At 46.3% G+C, this 27,139-nt stretch overlaps 1 protein-coding gene across 1 annotated transcript in view; it reads left to right on the plus strand.

The window, feature by feature from the left end:
* LOC116542145 (collagen alpha-1(I) chain-like) overlaps nucleotides 1-27,139 on the plus strand; it is a 158,627-nt gene that overhangs the window by 32,095 nt on the left and 99,393 nt on the right. Inside the window, exon 4 of the mRNA XM_032266927.1 lies at nucleotides 25,352-25,365. Coding sequence (XP_032122818.1) covers nucleotides 25,352-25,365 — 14 coding nt within the window. The remainder of the gene's footprint in view (nucleotides 1-25,351; nucleotides 25,366-27,139) is intronic.

A 27,139-nucleotide genomic window follows, 5' to 3' on the forward strand; every position in this document is an offset into this window, starting at 1 on the left:
ACAGGAGGGGTCCACAGTAGTTCTCACCTGGGATGTGTACTCTGGAAAGCTTTAACTCATGCTAACGTTTGGGAGTCACCCCTAGAAATAGTGATTTTAATGGTTTATGATGCATTGTGAGGACCAGGATCAAAAACTCCCTAGGTGATCTGCATAGGCAGCCAAGATTTAGAACACTGGGAAAGAGGCCTCCATGTGGTACAGGTTGAGCAGGAAGTAGAGAAGACAGAGCCTTAGGATAAGGGCGGGGCCTGGACCAACAGTGCAACTCCCGTCCCCGTCTAGAGGCTGACCCTGAGTACTCATAGGTCAACCCACCTCCCCATCTAGAGGCTGACCCTGAGTACTCATAGGTCAACTCCCCTCCCCATCTAGAGGCTGACCCTGAGTACTCATAGGTCAACTCCCCTCCCCATCTAGAAGCTGACCCTGGGTACTCATAGGGTCAGCCTCTAGATGGGGAGGGGAGTTGACCCTTAGACTGCAGGCCGGGAGCCCAGTTCGGGGACCCCGTGAGGCACACTCATGCTTTTCCTATGGAATTGATAGATTTCTCGCTTCTTCAGTGCCTTCAGTGTGTTTCCTACTCAACATGTAGTGAAAGGGGCGGAGGTGCCCTGTGAGACTTGTGATGTTCAGCAGGCCTTAATAATATGCCTGCATGGACTGCGTTTTGTCATTGCTTAGAGTTCATGGTTGCACGTGGGGTTTGCGGTGTTCTCCCCATGTGACCTGAATACCACTTGATGAGAGGGATTAGATTGCAAACACCTTGTGGATGGGGACCTGTGTCTGCTAGAATGAATTATGTGATGGTTTACCTGTACCACTTAATGATTGATTTCAACAGCTTTTGAAAGTTGAAGCACAGAGGCCTAAGGTCACTTTGGGACGTGAAACACTTGGTGATTTTTCACCCTATTTAAATCTGTGGCTCTTGGATAACTCCACCCTTGCCTTCTCTACCCTGCTCCTTTTTTCCCTATAGCATCACTATTTGTTAATATGCTGTGCATTTATCTGAGTGTGAGCTGGTGAAGGCAGGGGTTTCTGTCTCTTTGTGGTCTCAGGCACAGAGGGCTCTCAATAAATATTTGTTGAGTGAATGAATAAATGGTGGCCTCTGCTAGTGTTACTGGATCCAGAAAGGAAATAGAATAGTTTAAGATTTGTTCCTTGGTTGAGTTCCAGGAGGACCTGCAGGATTCACTGGCGTGGTGGGAAGGGGAAGGGGTACAGTGCTATGGATAAATTCTGTTTCACCTACACTTTTGAAGCTGGTGTTTTCTTTCTCAATTAGAATGTATTTTTTTGTTAGCGGTTACTTTGTAATGGAAAATGACACTTGTGCCGGTTTTAGTCTTTTATGTCTTCTAAACCGAGCCCTTTCCTCCTGCTGTGGCTTCAATAATGCATCGTTTCATAAGTTCACAGAATTTAATGTGCTTCTGCTGAACCCCTAGTCTCCGCTAGATAGTTAAGTGAAAATTAACCACTGTAGGTTGGATTCAAAGTCACCTATTCACCTTCTCCCGTTTTATCCCTTTCCCTCACTCCCCGTATGCAAAACAGTGTTGCATTTTTCTTTTTTGATAACTAGGGCATGATGTGTGCCTGCACACGGGCTCCTATATGTAAATGGGAATACTGATTTATTTCATAATCGTAGATCCATGAAAAAATAACAGTGCGAACATACACATTTTTGAAATGCTGCCTCTTCAGCTAAAGTACAGTGGAGTCTAGGGACCTGTAGCAAAGTAATATATAATGAGGGGTGCCACTGTTGTACTGTCGTTAGAATTCACAGTGGCTGCTAGTGAAACTGGCATGTGTCTTGACGAGGCTGTGAAATGTAGCCAGTGTTCTTTCATTCATTCATTTATTCAGACCCAGATGATCATTTTACATGCGTGAAGCGCCGGAGTGATGGACATGATAGGCTATTTGCATTCATGGCCTCAGTTCTTCATACCTTTCTGAATTCCTGCCCAACTCCTTTGGCTTTCGACTGAGTTTCACCATGTGACTTGCTTTGGCCTATAGTATGAGCTGGAGGAGATGATATGCCAGTTTTAAGCCTACGCCTTAAAACATCTTGAGCGTTTCTGCTTTTTTGTGTGTCCGTGCTTTTGCCACAGAGAGTGTGCCCAGCTAGCTGCTGGTCAGAAGAGGAGTAGGAGAGGAGAACTGAGCCACGCAGTCAATATATGGGCCCTCAGTGAGAAACCAAGTCCAACCCAGATCAGCCAAGGTCCAGCCAACCTGCAGGTGCATGACTGGAAATAAGTGATCGTTGCCTCAAGACGCTGGTTTTGGGATGGTTCATTAGGTAGCATTATTATGGAACAAATAACTGATGTGGGGGATTACTAACATGATTCAGACATGAATCCTGGTTGGAAGAAGTGTTGTAGTTTGGTGAGGGTGGTGAGAGGGCCACGACAAGATGGTGGGCTCTTGTACATGGCAGAGAAAGTATGAAATGTCTTTCATAGGACTCCATCGGCTGGGTGCGGTGGCTCACGCCTGTAATCCCAGCACTTTGGGAGGCCAGGGTGGGTGGGTCACCTGAGGTTGGGAGTTTGAGACTAGCCTGACCAACATGGAGAAACCCCATCTCTACTAAAAATAGAAAATTAGCTGGGTGTGGTGACGCATGCCTGTAATCCCAGCTATTCTGGAGGCTGAGGCAGGAGAATCACTTGAACCCTGGAGGCAGTGGTTGCAGTGAGCCAGGATCATGCCATTACACTCAAGCCTGGGCAACAAGAGTGAAATCCTGTCTCAAAAACCCCAAGAAGGACTCAATCAGAGAGGACCTTGTGATGAGAGTGGCTTTTGAGAAGGCATTTTTAGATGATGTTGTCCAAGTCCAGAATAGAGGAACATTGACTATGATTCTGAGTTAAAAATACATAATATTTCAAAGTTGATTTCTCATCATGGCCAACACATTGATGCCAATTTTCCATTAAATTTCTAATGACTTTGCTTTTGATGAACAAAAACCAGACTCTTAGAACTTAAAGCTAAGTTGCTGTCAGAGAAAAACATCTCCTTTTGATGATAGCCAGCATTTACAGTGCTTCTCACAAAGAATTTTATCCAGCATAATTGGGGTGTGTACTGTGTGCCAGGGATGTGTTTGCTAAGTATTTTATAGATATGGTCTCATGTAATACTCATCATCATCTTAAGAGCTGTAGGTACTAATGTTGGGTCTGTTTTCCAGGTGAATTAACCAAGCCCGAGAGGGTAAGTTACTTGCTAAACTCATGTAGTAGCATCATATTCTCATTCTCCTTCCTGCACCTGTCTCTCCTACTAAATTGGTATCCTCTCAGTTCATTTTTTTTTTTAATGGCTAGGACATAGCATGGTGCCATGCACATAGTAGTTGCTCAAAAAGATGCCCCTGTGCAATAAAAAGTGAATAAATCTTTTAAAAAGGAATAATGGCTTCATCCATGTCCGTATGGAAGTCATAGCCTGCTAAGGAAATGAATTTGTGGACTAATTCCTGTAAAACAAAGGGGCAAGTTTAGTGGTGGAGATATTGGAAATTTTTATAGGCATTTGGCGTAGATCACAGAGGAGAGCCTCCTGATTCAGACTCAAAAGATAACATTTCTGGAACTGGTGAACTCCGAAATGAGTCTCGAATGAGGGGTCTGAATGAGGCAAGGGGGAAGCAAGGGGCCTGCCTGTTGAGGAGACGAGAGTTCACAGAACCATATGCAGCTTCCCATATGCACAGAACCATATGGAGCCCAGGATAGCTTTGGGGACACGTAGGTGCTCAGTTGTAAATGTTTGTTGTTCTGACCTGTTGCAGGCCATGGGCAGTAAAACTCTGAGCAGCTGTGCACAGTAAAGCCATGAAAACTTGAGTGACTGTGGTCTCCTAACCCCTTTGTTTCCCCCTGCTTAATGCTTGTTGCTTTAGGGAAACTGAGGCAGCACACCCTCTACCCCCGCCCCACAATTATGACCTACTCTGTCTTAAACAACCTGAGTAACTGTTGCCTATAAAGGCTGGCATATCACGAAGGTCACAGTCCTTTTGAATAGAGGTGGGAATTTTGCAGATATAAAAATGATTTGAAATAGCTTGTTGTAGTTGAAACCTTGACAGCATTATGTGCTGTGCCTCTTGGTTTTTGAAATAATTTTTTGATGATTCTCAGCTTGACTCAGATGCCAGCATGTACCTGTGAGATTTTGGTGAAGTTCTGTTGCAGCATTTCAAGCCTCCGTTTTTTTTTTTTTTTTTTTTTTTTCTTGCAGCTTTTTGAGCCTCAAGTTTTTTTCATTTGTGAAACAGAGATAAAATATGCCTCCTAGAATTGCTGTGCGGGTTAATTTGGAAAAAAAAAAAAAAGCTCATTTTTTTTTTTTTAAGCACCAACTGCAGTGCCAAGCACTCTTTTTAGCCTCTGTATGAATGAATTCACTTGACATTTTAAGTCCTCACATAAAACCCTAAGATGGAATAAATATGAATGCTAGCCCCACCTTACATCTGAAGCGTTGTGGAGTTTGATAACTTGCTTAGGGCTGCAGGGCTGGTTAGGGGAGAAACTAGGATTTGAACACCAGAATTATGCACTTAACCCTGAAGCTGTAGCAGCTCTGTTTTCTAGAATGTGGCAGGTGCACACGGGTCGCTCGTTCCCTTCTATCTTCAGACCACTGTCATTGTTCTCTCCCAGGCCTGAGGAGCCAGTGGGCCAGCTGGGCTGAGAGAGAGCTTGGCAGGGCCCTGGCCTGGCTCCCCGTTTATGTGGGGCAGAAACCTGGGGCATTCCTCTCAGCACTGACGTGGCTGGTAGTTTGCATTTGCCTACATGTTCCTCATCTGTCTATCCCATGAGGTTTCACACTACACAAAGGCGGGGGCCATGTTCGTTTTCCTGGTCCACACTGTGTTTCTGGCACTGAGCTTCACATCCTTCCCTCACTGAACACTCAGAAAATCATGAATGAAGGAATAAATGAAAGAATACGTTTTCATTCATTTCTCCCCTCCCCTATCTTCTGATCCCTCCACACCACTCTCCCTTCAAGACCCAGTTCAAATGACCCCATCCCCTTGCAGGTGCCTCCGTGAGTGTTGTTTGCATCTCCTTTGTTCACTGCCCATGGGCCCCTCCGGGATCCCTGCAAACCCCAGACCCAGAGCCTGCCTCTCCATGCTGGATGTTCCCCATCAATGATCTCGATAGGACTTGATTGAACAGAGCCCCTGTTTGAGAGGAGCCTGACTCTCGCCTCTGCTAGACTTTAGAGGGGACCAAGAATAAAAGATCTATTTAAGGAAACCATTTCGCAAAATTTTCAGATATTCCAGCTCCAGAATCTCAAGCTTATGAATGGACAAGCTCCAAAAGATACAGTTTCTTTTCTCTCATTGAAAAAGATGTCATAAATGGCGCTAGGAAATGCTGCTGGTACGCAGAAGCCTGCCTAGCCCAGGAGGGAGCTCCCTGGACCTTTGCCAGGAAAATATTCAGACAGATACACTTGCAAACCTCACAGTGAAAACGGAAGACGATACAATAGAATAAGAATCTTTTTTATTTCTATTCAATGAGGGGGGCTTGAGAAAAAGCTCACGAAATTAAAAGGAGACTGAGACGCTTCTGAAGGGAACTCGGCAAGAATTTTAGGGGCAGGTGGTATCTGTTATTTATTGTGCCAGTTTTGATTACAGATTACGGTATTTGCTTTCTTTTGGGGAGGGGAGGTGAGATCCTGGTTGAAAGCTCAGACTTTCGGGTCAGGCAGATGCTGATTTACGACAGGAACTTAAATGTATAACTGACTTTATGTAAGCTACTCAAAAACCACCAGTCTCTTTATCTCTAAATGGGGTGAAGTACTTGACAAGACTCCTGAGTGTTGTGTGAGGATATATTTGTTTTTTGTTTTGTTTTGTTTTGTTTTGTTTTGAGACGGAGTCTTGCCCTGTTGCCCAGGCTGAAGTACAGTGGCGCAATCTCAGCTCACTGCAGCCTCTGCCTCCTGGATTCAAACGATTCTCCTGCCTCAGCCTCCTGAGTGGCTGGGATTACAGGCACCTGCCACCATGCTCGGCTAATTTTTTGTATTTTTAGTAGACATGGGGTTTTGCCATGTTGGCTAGGCTGGTTTTTAAGTCCTAATCTAAGGTCATCTGCCTGCCTTCGTCTCCCAGAATGCTGGGATTACAGGCGTGAGCCACTTTACCTGGCCCGTGTGAGGATTTATTTGAAGGTGCTTTGTAGGTAGTTGAGGGCTCCATAAATGTTAACCACCTCCCCAGTCTGTGATACAAATACTATGTATTAGTACACTTGCCCACTATGTACACATCATTTATTGGTTGGAAGGGAAATGGAAAGACATTTGCAAATGCAGAAGGAAGGGATTTTCTTGAGATCATTGAAGATGGTGACAAAATGGAAAGGAGAAGCGTCTTCTGGGTCATGTGGGTAGCTACTTATAACCAAATACTAGCCCTAGCTTTGCACCACTGAGGCATTGCTTTGGTATTAAATGGTGCCTCTTCAACTGAGGAAAGAGGTTGAAGTGTAGAGGGGGCTGACAGTGGATCGGGAGCATTGGTGGTTCCACAGTGTTGTCCGCATTGGGAAGGAACGATGGAATGGGCTTTCCATGCACAGGCGGGGGCCACCATCTTCAGGAGAACCTGGCCAGCCTGGGGAGAGCAGACCATACTCCCCCGTGGGAAGTGGTGGCTTAGGTTTGGGGGAGTAGCATCAAACATATGTTAAGTTCACTGAAACTTGTTGATCTTCAAAAAGAACCTTTTTGAAGTTTGTTTTGATTTCAGGATTGTTTTAGAGCTAAAATCATAGGCATGAGAACCTTGTCCTAGTCTGTTCAGGCTGCTGAATTAAAAATACCATCAACTGGGTATCTTTTAAATAACACGAGTTTACATCTCACCGTGCTGAAGTGTGGGAATTCCAAGATCAAGGTCCTAGCAGATTTGGCACCTGCCGAGGACCTGCTCCCTCTTGACCTTCTCACGGCGTCCTCACGTGAAAGAAGGGGCCAGGGAGCTCTCTGGTGTTTCCGTTTTAAGAGCAGTCATTCCTTTCTTGAAGCCTCCACCTTCATGATGTGAACACCTTCCAAAGGCCCCACCTTCTAATACCATTACCTTGCGGGTTAGAATATTGACAGAGGAATCTTGGGGGGACGTAGATATTCAGACCACAGCATATCTCATTCGGTGTTCACGTGCTGTTCTTTTCACTTGGAATTCTGTTTCCTTCACTTCCCCACCCTGGCCTCCGTAACCCCTTCTCTGACCCAGCTGTCTGTTTCATTACCGCCTTTTCAGCTTACCCTCACCACCTTGCCCAGGTCAAAACTTGCCTTCTGTATTTGTAAAGCCCTGCGATGCACTTTTCCGAGCTGATTTTAAAGGCTTTTATGGGATGTTCTGGTTCGTTTCTTTCTTCCCTGCTGTACTGGAAGCCTCGTGAGAGCAGGGAGTGTCTTTTGTCATTTTCCTTGCCACTGGATCCCGCAGCGGTGAGTGCAATGCCTGGTGTTTGCTGTTCAATAAATGTTTGCTGTGGAAATAATTTTTTTATTTTCATGTCTTACATGTTAATGTTTTCCTTTCTTTGTCTTTCTTTTTCCCTTGAGACAGAATCTCCCTCTGTTGTCCAAATGCAGGATTTCGCCTCACTGCAACCTCCCGAGTTCAAGCAATTGTCCTGCCTCAGCCTCCTGAATACCTGGGATTCCAGGCATGGGCCACCATGCCCTGACAATTTTTGTATTTTTAGTAGAGACAGGGTTTTGCCATGATGGCCAGGCTGGTCTTGAACTCCTGCTTAAGTGATCTGCCCACCTTGGCCTCCCAAAGTACTGGAATTTGCCAGTCCTGAGCCACTTTGCCCAGTCCATTTTAATGTTTAAATAACATAGGAGTAAGAACAATTTAAGCCCAAACTAGGTTCTCTTCCAGTTTCTTTTCTGTAAGTGTGGTCCCTAGTCACACACGTCACAGGAACATCCTGTAAGAAGGCGGGAATGCCTAAGGGGGAGTGTCTGAGCCCCCAAGTGTAGGAGAGGAAAATGGAGGTGGGAATTTATTGGGTCCTTACTAAGCACCAGGGAGCAGGATCACCGTGGGTCGGCTTCCATGGGTCTAGCCTGCACCGCAGCTCGACTGTGTGGTTACCTGAGATGCTCACAGGAGGGAGTCTGAATTCAGGGATACCTGAGGTTCACATCTTTTTATTATTTATTTATTTATTTACCAGAGTCTCACTCTGTCACCCAGGCTGGAGTGTAGTGGTATGATCTCGGCTCACTGTAACCTCTGCCTCCCAGATTCAAGCAATTCTCATGCCCCAGCCTCCCCAGTAGCTGGGATTACAGGAGTGTCAGCATGCCTGGCTGATCTTTGTATTTTTTGGTAAGATGGGGTTTTGCTATATTGGCCAGGCTGGTCTCGTTCTCCTGGCCTCGAGTGATCCACCCGCCCTGCCTTGGCCTCCCAAAGTGTTAGGATTACAGGCGTGAGCCACTATGCCTGGCCACATCTTTTATGGTCAAGAAAGTCAGGCCCCAGTGGAAGATGAGTAGGAAGTAGGAGCTTAGGTATTTCCTCTCCTGGAGGGTAGCTGAGCTGCTGATTCCTGCAGTGAAACCTCTGAATGGGTCGCTCACTAGATCTCATAATTGTAACTTTGTTTTCATAGCCTTTCAGAGGCTATAAAGCACATTGACAAGCTTTGTATTGCTTTATCAATATCGGTCTTTCCTTATGATGTTGATATGAGATAAACATTCCTATTTTTGCAGATGAACAGACTGAGGCTTTGGGGGATTGGTGTGAACTTGGGGCTTGGGACTTCATGTGTATTTAGCCCTCTGAAGTATGGGTGTGCACTCGTTCCACTCCTGGGTTGAAGTCCCAGAGGCTGGAGTTGGAGCTGCCCCCTCCGCAGAGGGTCAGCTGAGATACCAGCTTGAAATAAAGTGGCTCAGTAGCAATGTAATTATATTTTCAGCAACTTAAAAAGTGGTAGAGTCATTGGTTCTAGGAGGTGGAACACACACCGTAGTGCCGTGTAAACCTGGGTCTGAAAGCGAGGGCCTTCACTCTCTGGCTCGTGTAGATCACTTAACATCTGACCCTTAGTTTCTGCATGGGTAAAATGAGGATGATAACGTTTAACCAGAGTGTTAGGATGAAGTGAGTTATCATTTGAAAACTGCCTAACTTAGCATTTATACAAGTTCCAGTCATTATTCGTATTCTTCCAAAGGTTTCACCTGCCCTTTTATTAAAGCACAATTTTTTTCTCCTGTGGAAAGCCTCACATACATGTGCCATTGGTGCCATCATGGGCTCAGGGTGACTCCGCATTTGTACTTGGCAGGCATCTCAGAAGCTGCAGGAAGCTTGGGCTTCAGAGAACTGGAGGGGAGGTTGATTTGTGCCATCAGGAAACCTAGGGTCGCTCTTGTCATTGTCCATGGTAGACAAAGGTTGACTTGTGGAGTCAGTGCATGCCTGCCACTAAGAGGGTGATTTGCAGGAGGTGGGAGGCTTTCCTTCCCTGGGCAGGCAGATTAAAGGCTGGGTTGCCGGCCCTCCGCAGCGCAAGCGGTGACCTCGAAAATCTGGCAGCTCCGCAGGATGGTGGCATCTGGCCTTTCAGGGCCTCCCCAATCTGGTCTTGCCCGGTCTCCCACAGGTTCCCTGCATAGTTGTGACATTCCAGCCAAACTGACAGTCACTTGGATGTGGCACATGCCTTCCCATGGTCAGGCCTTTTGCTTGGGCTGGCACAATATGGGGGCCTCAGAAGAGAAGTGGGGTTTATAAGTGGGCTGCTTCTCCCGCCCTCACTCACCCTGAATGATAGCCATGTGTGAAGAGCACACTCGTTAATGCCATCAGAGGAAAGGGGGTCAACGTACCGTGGCCCAGGATGATGTTCCCTGCAAGCGCACAGTCGCTTTAAAGTGGTGTGTTCCCAGCAGCGTGGATGGACAGCTGCGGTAATGATTCGTACACGGAGGAAGCTGGTGTTGACCGAGGCCAGTCGTATAGCCTTGGTTTCTGCCCCAAATGAGCTGACCTTGTTGTTGAAGGTGAGACAGGTGGTGTGATTGGTGGGCAGCGACCAACCTGACTTGGACAGGTTCAAGTCTTTATTTTTCTCATTGATACGTCATGCAACTACTACTGTGCACTACTGTATGTGAGGTACTGTTCTAAGTACTGTGGGACTGTTAGTAAACCAAGGGATACGAGTGCCTGCCTTCATGGAGTTTATGTTCCGGCAGAGGGAGATAGACTGACAAACAAGGAGAACATACTGTGCCTCCTGTGGTGGTAAATACTCAGAGAGAAGAAAGGACAGATGGGAGAGAGAGGGAGGGTGGAGTGTGTGTGTTGGCAGGAGTGGGGGAGGGTTTGCAGTTTTAAGGAGGTTGGTCCAGGAGAATTTGCAGAGGTCATTGGAGCAGGTGGCTGAAGATGGTGAAGGAAGGAGTGATGGGGCTTTCTGGGGAGAGAGCTGAGGCCCATGCCGGTACAAATTCCTTCAGGCCGTTTTTCAACTGCTAATAGAGAGATCACAGAGGGGTCAAGTGCCTGGAAGGGAGCAAGCCCCTGGGAAAATAGCGGGAGAGGATGACAGAGAGGAACGGAGGCCCAGTTGTTCTGGATCTTCTGGGCACAGGAGTGCATTGGAAGAGGTGACATGAGCTGATTCACATTTATCAGGATCGTGAGGCTACTCCTTGGTTGTGCATTGGCTCCAGGTAGCCAAGGCCGAAGTAGGGACACTGCAGAGGGCTGTACTTCAGGCGGGAGATGAGGGTGACTTGGGCCAGGGAGGCGTATTGGCAGGCTTTGAGAAATAGGTGAGTCTGAGTCTCTGTTGCTTACATTCTCTATAACTCTGGCTGAGTTACTTTATCTTATTACACTTTAATTTTCTTGACTCTGCAATGGAAATAAGAATACTGAAACTTCCTGGGGAGGCTGCAAGGTGGTAGCCAAGCATCAGCCTGCTTGCAAAGCAGCACTCCGGCACGCTGTGGGGGCTGGAGGTGTGTGCATGGCCCTTTCCATCCCATCTCACTGGAACCGTCTTAAGCTGCTGAGGCTGAAACGTAAAGATAACGGCAGCTTCTTGCTGCACAGACTTCTCTGGCGTTGGCAGCCGAAGATATCTTTAGAAATCTTCTAACCCATTCTTGGTTATTATTTGCAATCCAGGGTCCAAAGTGATGAGTTTTCCCATTTTCCTCACAATTCATCCAGCTGTGTGTCATGTCTCCTGGCCCCCTTGGATTTGTGGAGAGATGGGGGTGATTTGTAGATCCATGTTGAGGAAAACTGGATTATGGAGTGATTAATTAAAAGAGCGCTCCATCGGTCTATTAAAATCCTCATCATTTGGGGCTCTTGGAGTTCAAGTTAATCGTAGCCAAGGGAGAGGAACGGCAGGAGAAAATTAAAATTTCTGCCCATTTATGTAAGCAGGGGATGCATACCTGTCGTCTCATGATCGACTCTCACAGGTTCCCTAGGCATGTTGAAGTGAGGTAATTAAGTGCATCCTATTGCTCTGTGGAATGTATGAAACTTTTATTTGCAAAGTACCTTATTTGTAACTCTTTGTTTGCTTATATGATAAAAATTAGCCTTACTGTTTTCCAGTGTTCCTGATGAGAGGCCGCGTTTCATCTTTGGTGTTCTTCCTAAGCTTTAGCATTGACCCCCTGCAGAGAGGTCTCCTGGCTGGCCTCTGCTTCCCTCACCTGCCCCTTTAGCACTGCTGAGGGTGCAATGACGGGGCATCTTGGCATGGTTTGGATGTAGCCTGCTCTGACTTGAAACATAGGCATTTCATTTGCCTGAGGTTACTGGCCTTTTTATTTCATAGAAGGCAAAGATAATTGATAGAATTTGCTGGTGTGGCAGGGGTGTTAGTACGTCGTCTGCTCTGTGAAAGTGTGGTTGGAGACTTTGATTCAGCCGCACTGGGCCATCCTGGTTGTGGTACTGCCCTGAGGGCTTTGCAGTATTGACCTCATGTCTGGAGAGCGAGTCCCATGGCCACTGTGTGCATAGTCAGGCTCCTGAAGATGATCACTCACTTAAAGGGTTTCTGTTTCATTAATCCTTTGTGGTGATAACATTGTAACTTTTTTCCTGAAACACCCAGGCTTAACATGAGTGAAATATATTCTGTAGATGGGTCTTTTTCAAAATAAGATCCATGGGTTTGTATTCTGCATGTTTTAGGAGAGGGAACTGTTTAAACAAAACAATTTAAATTGGGGTTTATCTTTTGATGAATCTGAAAAACAAATGGCCATGATTTTTGCTGTGATAATTTGCCATTGAAACATTTTCATGACTCGTGCTTTTTAACCTCACATCTCTTCTCCTTTAAAAAGGGTCAGGTTATTATCCACATTTGAGAAATCCAATTATAATTCTTATTTCTTTACCTTTCATTTCTCAAAATCCTTTCCAGGTGATGAGGTTTACACCAGACTTCCCACACAGATGCTCACCTTTTCTCTGAGTCCGCCAGCTGCTCATTTGGAGAGCTGGAGGTGACTTCGCCTGGGTGACTTAGTGCAGGGGCGCTAGGGGTACCAGGGCCCGCCGCAGGCTTTGAGCAGGTTGCTTGTTGAGCTGGACAGTGAGCCGAGCAGCATGTCGTGTGCGTAGACTGCTTTTTCTGCCCAGGGGGCTTGTAACGGTGTTCTGAAAACCTGGTACGCAAGAAGGCATCTGGAACGTCAGACTCTCCATATGGGAGCCTGTCAGGGAATGTCATCGCATTTTGGCCTGGCATCCTCTGTGGCATCTTTATTGAAAGTAAAAAAAAAAAAAAAAGTATATATATATATATGTATATCTCAAAAGCTACTTATTAAACAGAAGAGGACAATTTGGAAGAATAACATTTATTCTTTGCAATCAGAAGGCTTAAAAAGTACATTAACATAAATACAAAGTGTATTAAAATATAGTCAAATAAAAAGTACATTAACATATAAAATAAACCTTGCTTCTTGCTTCTATCCCTCTGTTGCTGGGTTTGCTGTCCACAGACTAGTGCAAAGCAAGGCAGGTGTGAGGGAGAAGCATATACTTATGTTAAGATCTCTGTCAAAACTAACAGGAGCAGAGAGAGTGAAAATATCCATATGAATTTTTTTTTCCAGAATTTAAAGCAATATCTAGTTGACGATTCAGATGAAAACGTCTCAGTCCCGTATGAATGGGAGATTTAGCAAAGCTTTCCCAGAGGAAAGAAAACATCGTTTGTGTGACATGGCTCTGCTTCACTGAAATGAGCAGAACATGGCTGTTAAGTCTAGGAGCGTGGGTCAGGCCACAGGATAGACTAAGAGCATACTCTTCAGGCCCCACATGGCAGAGACTGGGCATGACTTGTGCACTGATAAGCTCTGGGTCTTATCTGTGTCTCTTCTGGCTCTGGAATATAGTATATTTCTCAGTTAAGCCTCTGTTTCCTTATCTGAAAGCTGGCATGGTAATGGCAGTCTTGCAGGATTGTTAGAATGTTCAAATGAGAAAGTATATCATAGTTTGCTCTGCTGTTTGCGCCATAGAAGCTGCAGATGGTTGAGATTTTGGTCAAGAAAGACTTTTCTTTCGTCTGAGCTGACTTGGGCCCAAATATTCTGAAAAATACGGCAATCATGCTGGGTCCAAAAGGCTGTAGGATTCTGTCTTTTACTTCAACATAAACCTGTTTTAATGGCCTTCCGGAAATTGTTGCAGAAATAAGAGCATGTTAACGTGGGTGGACACAATTTGGAGTGCTTGATTAACTCAGCAATTAATAAAAATGGAGAGGTGACAATTGGTGTTACCAAGCTACCATTGCAACCCATGCACTTGGCCTCTCTCCACGCAAGCAGATTGGTGGAGAAGCCACCCATGGGGAAGAACATCAGAATTCAGGAGGGTAAAGCTGGTTGGGAAGAAGGTACTTGGAACAAAAAGCAGGGTGTCAAGATGAGCTGGTTGCTTATTGCATTCATTTAATCACAGATACTTACTGAGTAATTCTCATGTACCAGATACAGTGCCAGGAGCCAAAGATACCTACACGGATTAGACATAGCCTCCTCTTTGAGGAGGCTTGTGCTATTGTGGAGGTGATGGACAGATAAACAACACATTCTAATACACTGTGGCAAGTACAGGATAGATGTGTTTCAAGTCACGGTGAACAAAAGAAAGAGTGATTAATCAATAATTTTTTTTCAGAATCAGAGTCTTTCTCTGTCCCCCAGGCTGGAGTGCAGTGGCGTGATCTCAGCTCACTGCAGCCTCCGCCTCCTGGGTCCAAGCAATGCCATCACGCCCTGCTAGTTTTTGTATTTTAGTAGAGACGGGGTTTCACCATGTTGGCCAGGATGGTCTAGATCTCTTGACCTCGTGATTTCGCCCGCCTCAGCCTCCCAAAGTGCTGGGATTACAGGCTGTGAGCCACTGCACCTGGCCAGTTAATTACCTTTATGAAAAAGGAGAGAACAGTATTGTCTTTGAAGAAAAGGTGATTTGAGCCAGACCGGGCAGAGTAAGTTGCTAAGAAAAGACGTTCAGGCACAGAGGACTGGAGGAGCAAAGGCAGGGGGTCCTAAAATGAAGAGTGGATTTGCAGTCGTTTAGTGGGAAGACTAGACATAGAGACTGGATTTGAAGTCTCCTCTGCCACTTACTAGCTGGGTGGCTGTGGACAAGTCAGTAAGCTGTCCTGTGAATGGTTTCATCATCTGTCAAATGGAGATGAAGGATCTGTGTCTCATGGGGGTATGGGAGGATTCCATGGTAGTCTAGTGTGCTTGGCATGTAGCTACCCCTCCTGAATGGTCAGCGTCCTGAGGCATCCCATGTTCTTCCATGTGCTGTATATAAGAAGAAGAGAAGCTAGGAGTAGAAATGTCACTACGGCCCAGAATTGAAAGCATCTGAATGTCATGCTTCCTGATGACATCTCTGCAAACATTTACCCTCAGTCTTCTAAAACCATATCTTAAGCTATCAAACACTCTGATCCTATTAAACACAGCCACCCATTGGTGATCCCAGTGACAAGCAATTGAATGTTAGTTCTGGAGCCTTTCCTGGGCGATGGCCTGGAGAGACCACTCTTTTAAGGATTAGATTAAGAGATGGAGATAAATGCTCATTGAGTATTGGGAAGAGATGAGTTCAGCATTGAATTTGATCTGGGGTTCAGATTCTGACCTTACCTTTGTTCGCCGCTTGACTTTAGGTGAGGCACTTCATCAGGTTCATGTTTAGTTTCTACATCCATGAAGTTAATGTAGTTATGTATTGAGATGTAACATTTTCTCTGAGAAGCTGGGATTGAAAATTCCTTTGAGGAAAGGAATTGACTTCCTTTAGGAAACAAGTTTGGTAAGCCAGAACAGTGTCGGATAGAAATATGATGTAAGCTACATATGTAATTTAAAATATTTTAGTAGCCACATTTTTAAAAAGGTAAAAAGAAATAGGTAAAGTTAATTTAATAATATATTGTATTGGCTGGGCATGGTGGCCCAAGCCTGTAATCCCAGCGCTTTGGGTGGCTGAGGTGGACCAATTACCTGAGGTCAGGAGTTCGAGATCAGCCTTCCCAACATGGTAAAACCCCATCTCTACTAAAAATATGAAAAATTAACCAGGCATGGGGACAGGCACCTGTAATCCCAGCTACTTAGGAGGCTGAGGCAGGAGAATTGCTTGAACCCAGGAGGCAGAGGTTGCAGTGAGATTACGCCACAGCACTTCAGCCTGGGTGATAACAGAGAAACTCCGTCTCTAAAAAAGATGTTGTATTTCGCCCAGCATAACCAAAAAATATATATATAAGCTCATATGTTACATTCTTTATTTCATACTGTCTTTGGACTCTGGTATGTATTTTATTTTGTTTTTATTTTTGAGATGCAGTCTCTGTTTCTGAGGCTGGAGCGCAGTGGCAAGATCTTGGCTTACTGCAGCCTCTGCCTCCCGGGCTCAAGCGATTCTCGTGCCTCAGCCTCCCAAGTAGCTGGGACTAGAGGTGTGCACAACCACGCCGGGCTAATTTTCGTATTTTTATAGAGACAGGGTTTCACCATGTTGTCCAGGCTGGTCTCGAACTCCTGACCTCAAGTGATCCACCCACCTCGGCCTCCCAAAGTGCTGGGATTACAGGCGTGAGCCCCTGTGTCTGGCCTGTATTTTAATTTATAGCAAAGCTCAATTCAGAGCAGCCACATTTGAAGTATTCAGTAGTATTTTCTGAGATAATCGTGTTGCATCCTTCCAGAATTCTAAGAAGTAATCATTGCTCCCATTTTGAAAATGGGAAAACTGAGGCACAGAGAGATGAAGTAACTTGCCCAAAGTCATACAATGAAGGTTTGAACCCGGATCATTTGTCTCCAGAGCTCTGCCGTGCTAGTTTCTTAAAAAGTTTTGGAAAAAAAAATTTTTTGGAGGAGACTTTAGGCTTCCATTTGGCATTTATACCTGAAGTGGAAGGATCATATTGACGAGACTGCAACAGAATTACAATACAATTATATGGCAGATGCACTGCCAGGGACACCATTATCATACATAGCAGGGCCTCAGTAAATGGTATTCTTTACCTTTTCTTCAGGCCCGTAAAATAAGCTTTTTTAAAAAAGGGACTTTCTTAGTTTTGGTTGCATCCAGATCTACTCCTGATACATAGAAGATGCTCAGTAAATACTCGTGGAAGGCAGGGAAGATGCTTTCGGGTCACTGGATATAATGATCACTCTGAGTTATTGGAGCATCTGCGCATACAGTGGTACCTTTAGATGGTGGGTTTGTAAATACAGCCCTGGGTGAAAGGGGGCTTATGTGGAGATGACCAGAGTGTTCCGATCTGAAGTTCTTGCCCGGAGCTGAGGACAGTCACAAAGGCCAGTTTATGTGTCCCACGCCAATGCTATTTTTTTAAGTACATTTTTATTTTATTAATTTTTTTATTTTACTTCAATTTCTGGGGTACACATGCAGAACGTGCAGGTTTGTTACATAGGCATGCATGTGCCATGGTAGTTTGCTGCACCTGTCAACCCATCATCTAGGTTTTAAGCCCTGCATGCATTAGTTATTTGTCCTAATGCTGTCCGTCCCCTTGTTCCCCACCCCTTGACAGGCCCCGGTGTGTGATGTTCCCCTCCCGGTGTCCATGTGTTCTCATTGCTCAAATCCCACTTGTGAGAACATGCAGTGTTTGGTTTTCTGTTCCTGTGTTAGTTTGCTTTTAAATAGAAGTATAGCATATTATACCAGCAGCAAAACACAGAAAGCATAAGTGTGCAGCTTGATGGATTTTCACAAAGGTGACACATCAGTATCCCCAGCTCCCAGAACAAGAAATAGGACATTACCAGTGCCCCAAGTGCATCCTCCCCCTCTCTCATCACTGCCCCCTGTGCCTCCAAGGGTGTCTGCTCTCCTGATTTGTGACTTCATAGATTACCTTCGTGGGCTCACACTTTTGAGCAAATCCTAATGGTGGGAGTTATCATGGGGACTGGTATGGGGGTCCAGTTAGCTTCAGTCCTGTTTTATCCCCAGGACTGGGGTTCTAACCTGGTTCCTGTGTTCATGGCACAGATGATAAACTGCAGCCTGCAGAGGCTGTGTGTCCTGCTGGCTAGAGAACAGATCAGTGATTCAGACGCAGAGATGTCATGCTCCAAGCCTTGCATTCTTGACCATCCTGTATGTTTTCTTCTATGACGTTTTGTTCTGAAATCCCAAGATCGGGATGTTTGGGTTGAGATCTTTGGACTAAGCTCTATCAGGGAGTGGCTGCTGGAAAAGTGTGGAGGAAGAACCCAGGTCCAGTTGCAGCATGTTCCTGCCCCCAGGCACTGAAGGCTGCACCTCACCTATCAGAAGTGACCTGGCTAGCAGAGCCCATCGGGTGGGCTGCTGGAGGTGTCAGGGTGTGGGACAGGCAGGCTTCTCATTGCCCTGTGTTTCTCACCTCCACTTGCTGCTGACAAGCACTCTCAGGTGCTGGGAAGGGAAACTTTCAATTAAATGAAGTTAGGCGGCCTACTCCCACCACAGTGAAAATGCCCTGTGCTGCCATGTGTGAGCTAGATTCATCGGTCACCTGCTCTGCGGCAGGGGTCGTGGCTGGAGCTGCTGCCTGTCGGTTGCCGTGGATTTTAGCGCCAGTCTCGGCTCAGGGGATGCAGCAGGCATGGTAGGCTGGGGAGGGCGGTCTCTGCTCAGCCTGGAGTCCCCTGGCGCGGTTGGAGATGGGCGTGTATGTTCATGAGGAGCTTTGCTGTCTCTGTGGCACAGTCCTCTGCTCCCACAGTTCCCCAGTCAAGAGGGACAGGTGGTGGCTGTCATTTTGCAGTTGGCCCTGGCCACAGAGAGATTTGCCAACAATTCTAGGATGGAGACACCCCCAGCTTCCTTGGCCCAGAGAATGCAGCTTGACCCATAAAGCTGCAAGCAGGCAGTTCCCCCAGCCTGGCTTTCTCTCCAGAATGGTGGGGGTGGGCTGTGGGCAGAGATACATATTATTTTGCGAGGGTAAGTGCCCTGGGTCTGAAATTTAACTCAAAAGCCAAAATAAAATTGCCCCTCTGGAGGCAAGGGTTCTTATAAAAATGAAGCCAGTAATATTTACTATAATACCAGTGAGCGAGTTGTTGAGCAGCTTGTCCTTTGCTGGCCGCTGGGTCTAACCTCATAGATGGAGCGGTGTCGCTCTGGAGCTGGACTGCCTAGGGTGAATCCTGTATTCTCTGCTTAGTCATGTGATCTTGGACGTTTTTCAACTTTGCTGACCTTCTGTAATATGGGGCTTGCAATCGCTCCTACCTTTTAGAGCTGTGTTAATTATTAATCCATGTAAAGCACTTGGAATAGTGTCTGACAGGCCATTGGCTCCATACACATGTATGCAATGTTGGTGGCGTCAGTTACAGTCCTCTGACTAATCTCTTGTGGTGGGTACTTTATTGTTTCATGAATAACAGACAAGGAAACTGAGGCACAAGCAGGCTAAGTTAGTGGCCTGAAGTTTCACAGCCAGTAAGTACCAAGGTGGAATTTGAACCCAGGGCCACCTGACTCCATACTTTTCAATGATTGTTGGGTGGAAGTAGTGTCTTGCCCAAGATTTACCACCTAAAAGTGAAATAGATTTCAAAAAAGATGCTCCCAAACTCCAACGCTTCCAGTAAAAACAGGACTATTTATTTTATAATCCATTTAAAATGATCAACATAGCTGCAGTTCATTGAGCAAATTGCTCCGTTTCAGCTTCCACATGTACATTGCTTTTCTGTTTGGGTCATGCTCTGAGACCTTTGTGGAAAAGTTCTGAGGTCGGATCAAAGCGGAGGCTGATGTGCTCCTGGAGGAGGAGGTGTCCTGGGGAGTGAGGACAGTTGCAGTAGCCTCTTAGAGAAGTAAAAGCCCGATGACCAGCTTTCTGCCCTTTGTCTGCACAGGGTTTCCTTAAGGTGAGGTGTGCCTGTGACCCTGGCCTGCTGTGTCCATCTAACCTCAGCATGTCTTATGTCCTGTCCTCGGATTCAGGCGGGCTGTGACAAAGGACAGAGTCAGCCAGGAAAGCGGAGGTTTTGTGTTTGACAGAGGGAGGATGCAAAGAGTGGCCTGTGGAAATAATGTACCATTTTCTCATTTAAGTTCCCGGAGCGGAGAGGCAGGAGAATAGAGGACCAGAGGAGAAGAATAAAGGAAGAGGGAGGGAGGGAGGAAGGGAGGGAGAATACAGTGGGGTGCGGAGGAATGACGAAGTATCAGGGTTGAGAGGTGAGAGGAGAAGGGATGCAGCCTCATGGAGGAGGAGGAAGAGGAGGAGGAGGGAAGTAAATCTGGTGACTTGCGCTTGGCTTCTTGTGCATGGAGGGAGGGCAGGGCAGAACCAGGTGGGAGGCAGATCCTAGGCCTGGTGGAAATGAGGAGGAGGAAGGATGTGTGATGCAGGCAGCAGACAGTGGGAGGGTAAAGAATGGCACATGAATCTGAGAAAGGATTATACAAGTTTTAGTGCCAGAATTGGCGATGGGGCGTTGTGGACGGGCGCACGGAGGCATGTGGTTGGCCCCTGGTTAGTGGCAGTTCCCTGTGCTCCGTGGTTGTGACATGCTGCCTCCCGGGTTGGTGAAGAGGCTGGACTCCAGGCAGACGAGCAACCTGAGCACCACCTGCTCTGTGGTTCTACCCGTCCTGTCGCCTGCGTGCACCTCAGCTTCCCGGAAGGCCCCAGGAGGGACACAGCCTTCAGGGCTTTCAGCTGGGTGCAGGAAGTGCTCTATCTGACACCGTTTAGAACAGAGTATACAGATAACTCCACAGCATGTCTTATTAGGCCAGGAACGCTCCAGCTAATCCAGGCGTGCCTTTGTCGTGTGCTCCTTGTGCCAGGGGGGTTAAAAAAAGAAATACGCCTGATCTAAGGGCCTTTTGTGGGCAGGGCAGGACACAAAGTCAGGCTGCCCAGGAGTGAGGTGATGTGCTCTTTGGAGGCCAGATTCCCCAGCTCCAGATCCTCTGGCCAAGTCTGCGCCCTCCTCCGGGGCCTCCCTCTTGCTGGGGGTGGCTCGGGCAGAGGTGAGTGGGCATGCTTTCTGGTAAGAGGATCCAATTTTAATGTTAAGAGGCTTGTTTGTGTGTTTTCCCAGCTAGGTCAATTCCATGGCTTTTTTTCTTTTTTTTGAGACGGAATTTCACTCTTGGCACCCAGGCTGGAGTGCAGTGGCATGATCTTGGCTCACTGCAACCTCCGCCTCCCAGGTTCAAGCAATTCTCCTGCCCCAGCCTCCTGAGTAGCTGGGATTACAGGTGTCCAACACCACGCCCAGCTAATTTTTTGTATTTTTAATAGAGATGAAGTTTTGCCATGTTGGCCAGGCTGGTTTCCAAATCGTGACCTCAGATGATCCACCTGCCTTGGCCTCCCAAAGTGCTGGGATTACCGGTGTGAGTCACCGCACCCAGCCATGGCTCTTTACCGTGCTCCAAATTCACTTCGTTTCTGGCTTTTCCTGCCAGTGTGTTCTGTAAGACCGGCTCCCAGGGAGCTGGGGCCAGCCCTCAGGATGCCCTGCACTTAGCGTTCAATCTGTGCATTCCGTGGAATTTGCTTCGTAGCTGTAGAAACTCAGGTTCAAGGGCATAAAGAATGGGCCCACAGCTTGTGTGTAGCTGCTGGTGGTGTTGGTGATGATGGGGCTAGCGATGATGATGGTGGTGATGAAGACGGATACAGCTGCTGTGCATTTTCTCAGGAGCTGTGCCAAATTCTTTGACGGCAAGAGCGTGCTAGTAGCAATAGTAATAATGGATAGCATTTACTGAGTGTCTACCCCGTGCCATGGAAGGTTCTGAGCACTTCTGGTACACTCGAGCTGAGAAGGATTCTGTAAAGTGGATCCCAGTGTGCCCATTTCACAGCACAAGCAATGAAGTCAGTGTCACATCAGCATCTGCTAAGCTGAGTTGCCACAGGACAATCAAGACAGCTCTCTCTGCATGGAGTGACCGGCCTCGATGGGTGGGTGAGTGAGTATCTGAAAGGTTGACATCAGGGCATGCTCTATTCTAGTTTCTTCAACCACCACCTCCACCTCCTGTCACCCCAGTCCCTCTTTCCTTTCACCAATACTGTTTTCTTTTGTTGATTTAGAAATAGACTTGACTTCCTGGTGCTGAGACCCTTTAGATGACTTCACATTAATCACCATTGCTAATTAGCTATGAACTTTAGTTCAAGGCTCTGACCTTGAAATTTTTTTTTCTTGAAGATCATCAATTAACTTTATTTACTTCATTATGGATTAGTAATCAGGAGTTGAATATTTCCATTTGTTCTGTGGGTTACCAGTGTGGTTCATGCAGTGAAAAAATCAAGTGTTTCAGGGACAAGGTGTAGAGAGAAAGAAAAGAGGAGAGAATGAGGGAAGAAAGAGGGGTGTGTGTGTGTATGTGTGGATGTGTGTGTGTGTGGATGTGTGTGTATGCGTGTGGATGTGTGTGTATGTGTGTGGATGTGTGTGTGTGTGTATGTGTGTGGATGTGTGTGGATGTGTGTGTGTGGATGTATGTGTGTGTGTGTGTGTGTGTGTGTGTGTATGTGTGTATGTGTGTGGATGTGTGTACGCGCACTTATGAGCCCACAGGGAAAGGAGGTTGGTAGTAGTGATGTTTAGATTAACCTTTAAATAAGAAGCTTGAAATGAAGGGTAAAGCTCTGGCACCAGATGCTCTAAAGCCATCTGCTATTTACCTGGACAGATTTGATACCTCTCCTCTCTCCTCTAATAGCACCTCTGTCTGACTTCAGTCCTGGTACTTACCTGGGTATATGGTAATGTGGCCATTTCCGTGTCCTTCCAGATGGAGTACCTGCCAGGCTCAGTCTGCGTCTTTTGTATCCTCCTTACCGGACACGGAGCTGGCACACAATATGCGCTCATTAAGTGCTTACCGAAATGACCCAGCATAAAGCTTTCTGAGACAGGAGCTTTATTTCAGTCTGCCTGCTTTGTGGTCTAGATACCCCAGGTATTCCTATTCTGATTTCTGTTGGTGCTGTACACCTGGATCAGGCTTAAAATGAATATAAATATATTTAATTTGAACTAATGGGATGTATGGAAGCCACTGCCCATCTCATTAATTTGTTTGTGCCATGAAATAAATGTTTTAAGCTGCTCCTGAGTGCAGAGCATTCTATTAGCAGGTGGAATACAAAGTTTTAAAAGAGGCGAGGGGTGTGGGCTGTGACCCCAGACCTTCCGAGTTCAATTCTAGACCAGACCCTGCTCTGGTTATAGTGGGTCATAGCTCAGATTCTGGATCTGGATTTGAATCCACACTCTACCACGTATAAGCCTTGTGCCCTTATGAAAATGATTTAATCTCTGTATGCCTCAGTTTTCCCTCCTTTTTAAAAAAATCGTACTTTAAGTTCTGGGGCACATGTGCAGATGTTGCAGGATTGTTGCATAGGTATGCACATGCCATGGTGGTTTGCTGCCTCCATCCCCCTCGTCATCTACACCAGGCATTTCTCCCAGTGTTACCGCTCCCCAACCTCCCCAATGACCACTATCCCCCCTCTTAGCCCCCCACCTCCCAACAGACCCCAGTGTGTGATGTGTCCATGTGTTCTCATTGTTCAACACCCGCCTATGAGTGAGAACATGCGGTATTTGGTTTTCTGTTCTTGTGTCAGTTTGCTGAGAATGATGGTTTCCAGATTCATCCATGTCCCTACAAAGGACATGAACTCATCGTTTTTTATGGCTGCATAGTATTCCATGGTGTATGTGTGCCACATTTTCTTTGTCCAGTCTATCATTGGTGGGCATTTGGGTTGGTTCCAGGTATTTGCTATTGTAAACAGTGCCACAATGAACATTCGTGTGCATGTGTCTTCATCATATGTGTCTTTATAATCCTTTGGATATATACCCAGTAATGGGATTGCTGGGTCAAATGGTATTTCTAGTTCTAGATGCTTGAGGAATCACCACACCGTCTTCCACAATGGTTGAACTAATTTATACTCCCACCAACAGTGTAAAAGCGTTCCTATTTCTCCACATCCTCTCCCGCATCTGTTGTCTCCAGATTTTTTAATGATCGCCGTTCTTACTGGTGTGAGATGGTGTCTCAGTCTTATTGATGTGAGATGATATCTCAGAAATGATTTGTATTTCTCTAATGACCAATGATGATGAGCATTTTTTCACATTTGTTGGCCTCATATATGTCTTCTTTTGAAAAGTGTCTGTTCATACCCTTCACCCACTCTTGGATGGGGTTGTTTGTTTTTTTCTTGTAAATCTGCTTTAGTTCTTTGTAGATTCAGGGTATTGGCTGTTTGTCAGATGGGTAGCTTTCAAAAATTTTTTCCCATTCTGTTGGTTGCCCGTTCAATCTAATGATTTTTTTTTTTCCCCCGCTTTGCAGAAGTTCTTAAGATTAATTAGGTCCCACTTGTCTATTTTGGCTTTTGTTGCCTTTGATTTTGATGTTTTAGTCATGAAGTCCTTGCCCATGCCTATGTCCTGAATGGTTTTGCCTAGGTTTTCTTCTAGGGTTTTTATAACATAAGTCCCAACACTTATGTTTAAGTCTTTAATCCATCTGGAGTTAATTTCTGTGTAAGGTGTAAGGAAGGGGTCCAGTTTCAGCTTTCTGCACATGGCTAGCCAGTTTTCCCAGCACCATTTATTAAACAGGGAATTCTTTACCCCTTGCTTGTTTTTGTCAGATTTGTCAAAGATCAGATGGTTATAGCTGTGTGGTGTTACTTCCAATGGTCTATATCTCTGTTTTGGTACCAGTACCATGCTGTTTTGCTTACTGTAGCCTTGTAGTATAGTTCGAAGTCAGGTAGCGTGATGCCTCCAGCTTTTTTCTTTTTGCTTAGAATTGACTTGGCTATGGGGGCTCTTTTTTGGTTCCATGTGAAGTTTAAGGTGTTTTTTTTCCAGTTCTGTGAAGAAGGTAAATGGGAGCTTGATGGGGATAGCATTGAATCTATAAATTACTTTGGGCAGTATGGCCATTTTCATGATATTGATTCTAACCATGAGCATGGAATGTTTTTCCATCTGTTTATGTCAGTTTTCCCTATTTTAAAATGGGACAGGCAGGGTGTGGTGGCTCATGCCTGAAATCCCAGCACTTTAAGAGGCAGAGGTGGGCAGATCACCTGCGGTCAGCAGTTCAAAACAGACTGGTCAACATCGGGAAACCCTGTCTCTACTAAAAATACAAAAATTAGCCGGGTGTGGTGGTGTGTGCCTATAATGCCAGCTACTCGGGAGGCTGAGGCTGGAGAATTGCTGGAACCCGGTAGGTGGACGTTGCAGTGAGCTGAGATTTTGCCATTGCTCTCCAGCCTGGGCAACAGAGCAAGACTGTCTCCCAAAAAAAAAAAAAAAAAAAAAAAAAAAATTGGGGACAGTCACGGGGTTGTTGTGTGGTTAAGGTTGTGGGGATAAAGTGAGTTTGTCTGTAAAGCACTTGGTACCGTGTTGATATCTGTCACTGGCATTATTTGTTGTTAATGAAGATTTAGTGACTTCATATGTAAAACCCAGCTCAACTGTGTCAGTACCTGTCTTCACAGAATTGTCCGAAGGCTGCTGGAACAAACTGGATGTCTCAAAACAACGATGAGACGATAACATCTCTTGATCCCAGAAGCCGGAGGTGTGTCGGCAGGGCCATGCTCTCTGAAACCTGTGGGGTGTGCCTCCTGGCCTCTGCCTGGCGTCTCGGGGTTTGCCAGCTCTCTTTGGCCCTGTGGCTTGTAGATGCATCACTCTGAGCCCCTGTCGTCACTGGAGTTCTTTCTGTATGTCTCATCACACGACCATCGTCTTATAAAGACACCAGTCAGACTGCATTCAGGGTCCACCCTTCTCCAGTATGACCTCATCCTAACTGAATTTCATCTGCAGTGAACTTGTGTCCAAATAAGGCCACGTTCTGAGTGGGGTTCGGACTTCAATGCTTCTTTCTGGGGGATACACAAGTCACCTCATAACTAGGATGAAATGCGAGGCTCCACATGAAGCCGTGAACACAGAACGTAAAACAGAGCCGTGCCATCCACATCACGATCCATGACTGTTGTTGCTTCCCTGTCCTCCTGATGATGGCCCTTTGTGGGGTGGCTTTGGGCAGTTCTCTAAATATGTTTTAATTTCCATTTCCCATCTTTTCATGGTGATGTGGCTCGTCTTCCAGGGCCACTGAGTTACGTAGTTTTCCTGGTCTGCATTGCCTCGTCTCTGAAATGGGGAGAAAGGAGAACCACCTCCCAGAAGGGACCCCCTTCCCAGGATGACATGAGGGTGCACACGTATGTGCTGGTGGTCTGGACGTGTGAGTGCTTCCCACGGTGGCTGCCCTTCCTTTGCTGCCTGGTGTTTTCTCAGCCAGTGAGGACAAACGACTTTTGTAGTTCCCCTGCAAAAACCACTGCACAGACCCAAGGAGGCTCCTCTTTTCCTTCCCATGCGGTTGCGAAGCTCAGAGGCACTTCCCGATGTGGGCAGGCTTCGATTTCCTAGACCCCTGGTTTGCTTTGCAGTCAGAATGGGAAATGCATTTTTTTTTTTTTTTTTTTTTCATTTGGGAGCTGAACACATTTGCTAAAGAGAAGTCTAGATATCTATGGAAACAGTCCTAATTTTAGCCTTGCCACACTTAATGCCAACTTGGAGAGTGCTGTTTTGGGTCAGGGCCCAGGGAGTAGGGAAGGTGAGTAGGCCTGCAGGGATCAGATCAAGCATGGAGTAGCCAACTGAAAGACCAGAGGAGGATGCAGTAGAAAGCTTAAGTGGATCCAAAGGCGTTGGCTTCAAGGGTAAAAGAGGGCCAGAATGATGAGCATTGATCAGAAAGTTGGATTTCAGGGATTTCAGGTGAAAGGGTCTCCCCCTGTTCCCCCTTTCGCTCTGCCTGTCTACATTCTGTTCACTTTTGGAGCCTGGTTCATGACCCTTCTTTACACATCCCCACCTTTGGAATCAGCCTGTCCTGCCCTGAATGCCTGGCATCTTACAATTCTGTTGAAGTACCAGTGGCTCTCCGTTTAGTTGTGCCATTAATCTGTGAACCTTGCAACTCCCCTCCCATTTAGTTGTGAGCCCTTGAAGGTCATTATCGTGTCTATGTGCTGTGCTTGCCGTAGACATACAGAAAATGCATGATGAGTGGGATTTGACATGATTGATGATTTCTGGATGACCAAACCAGGGGCTGGGGGATCACTAGAAAGGCACATCAGATGAAGGAGTTTAATAAGATGGACAGAAACGCTTTTGATGGGAGTAATCTACCTGTTTGGAGGAATGGAAATCGCCTGTAATTCAAGTAGGGACATGCTAGGGAGGACCACGGGCAAGAGGAGGGCACGGTGTGGCAGGTGCTGGCTGGGATGGTGAGGGGAGGAGTGGACAGTAATCCTTTTAGGCCACGTGGGGAAGCATCACCTAAGCTCATTTGAGCCACGTCCTCCCCACCAGGTGAACTCCTAGCAGG

Source organism: Sapajus apella, unplaced genomic scaffold, assembly GCF_009761245.1.
Source record: "Sapajus apella isolate SASKATOON/1434 unplaced genomic scaffold, GSC_monkey_1.0 scaffold162, whole genome shotgun sequence".
NCBI classification, from domain to species: domain Eukaryota; kingdom Metazoa; phylum Chordata; class Mammalia; order Primates; family Cebidae; genus Sapajus; species Sapajus apella.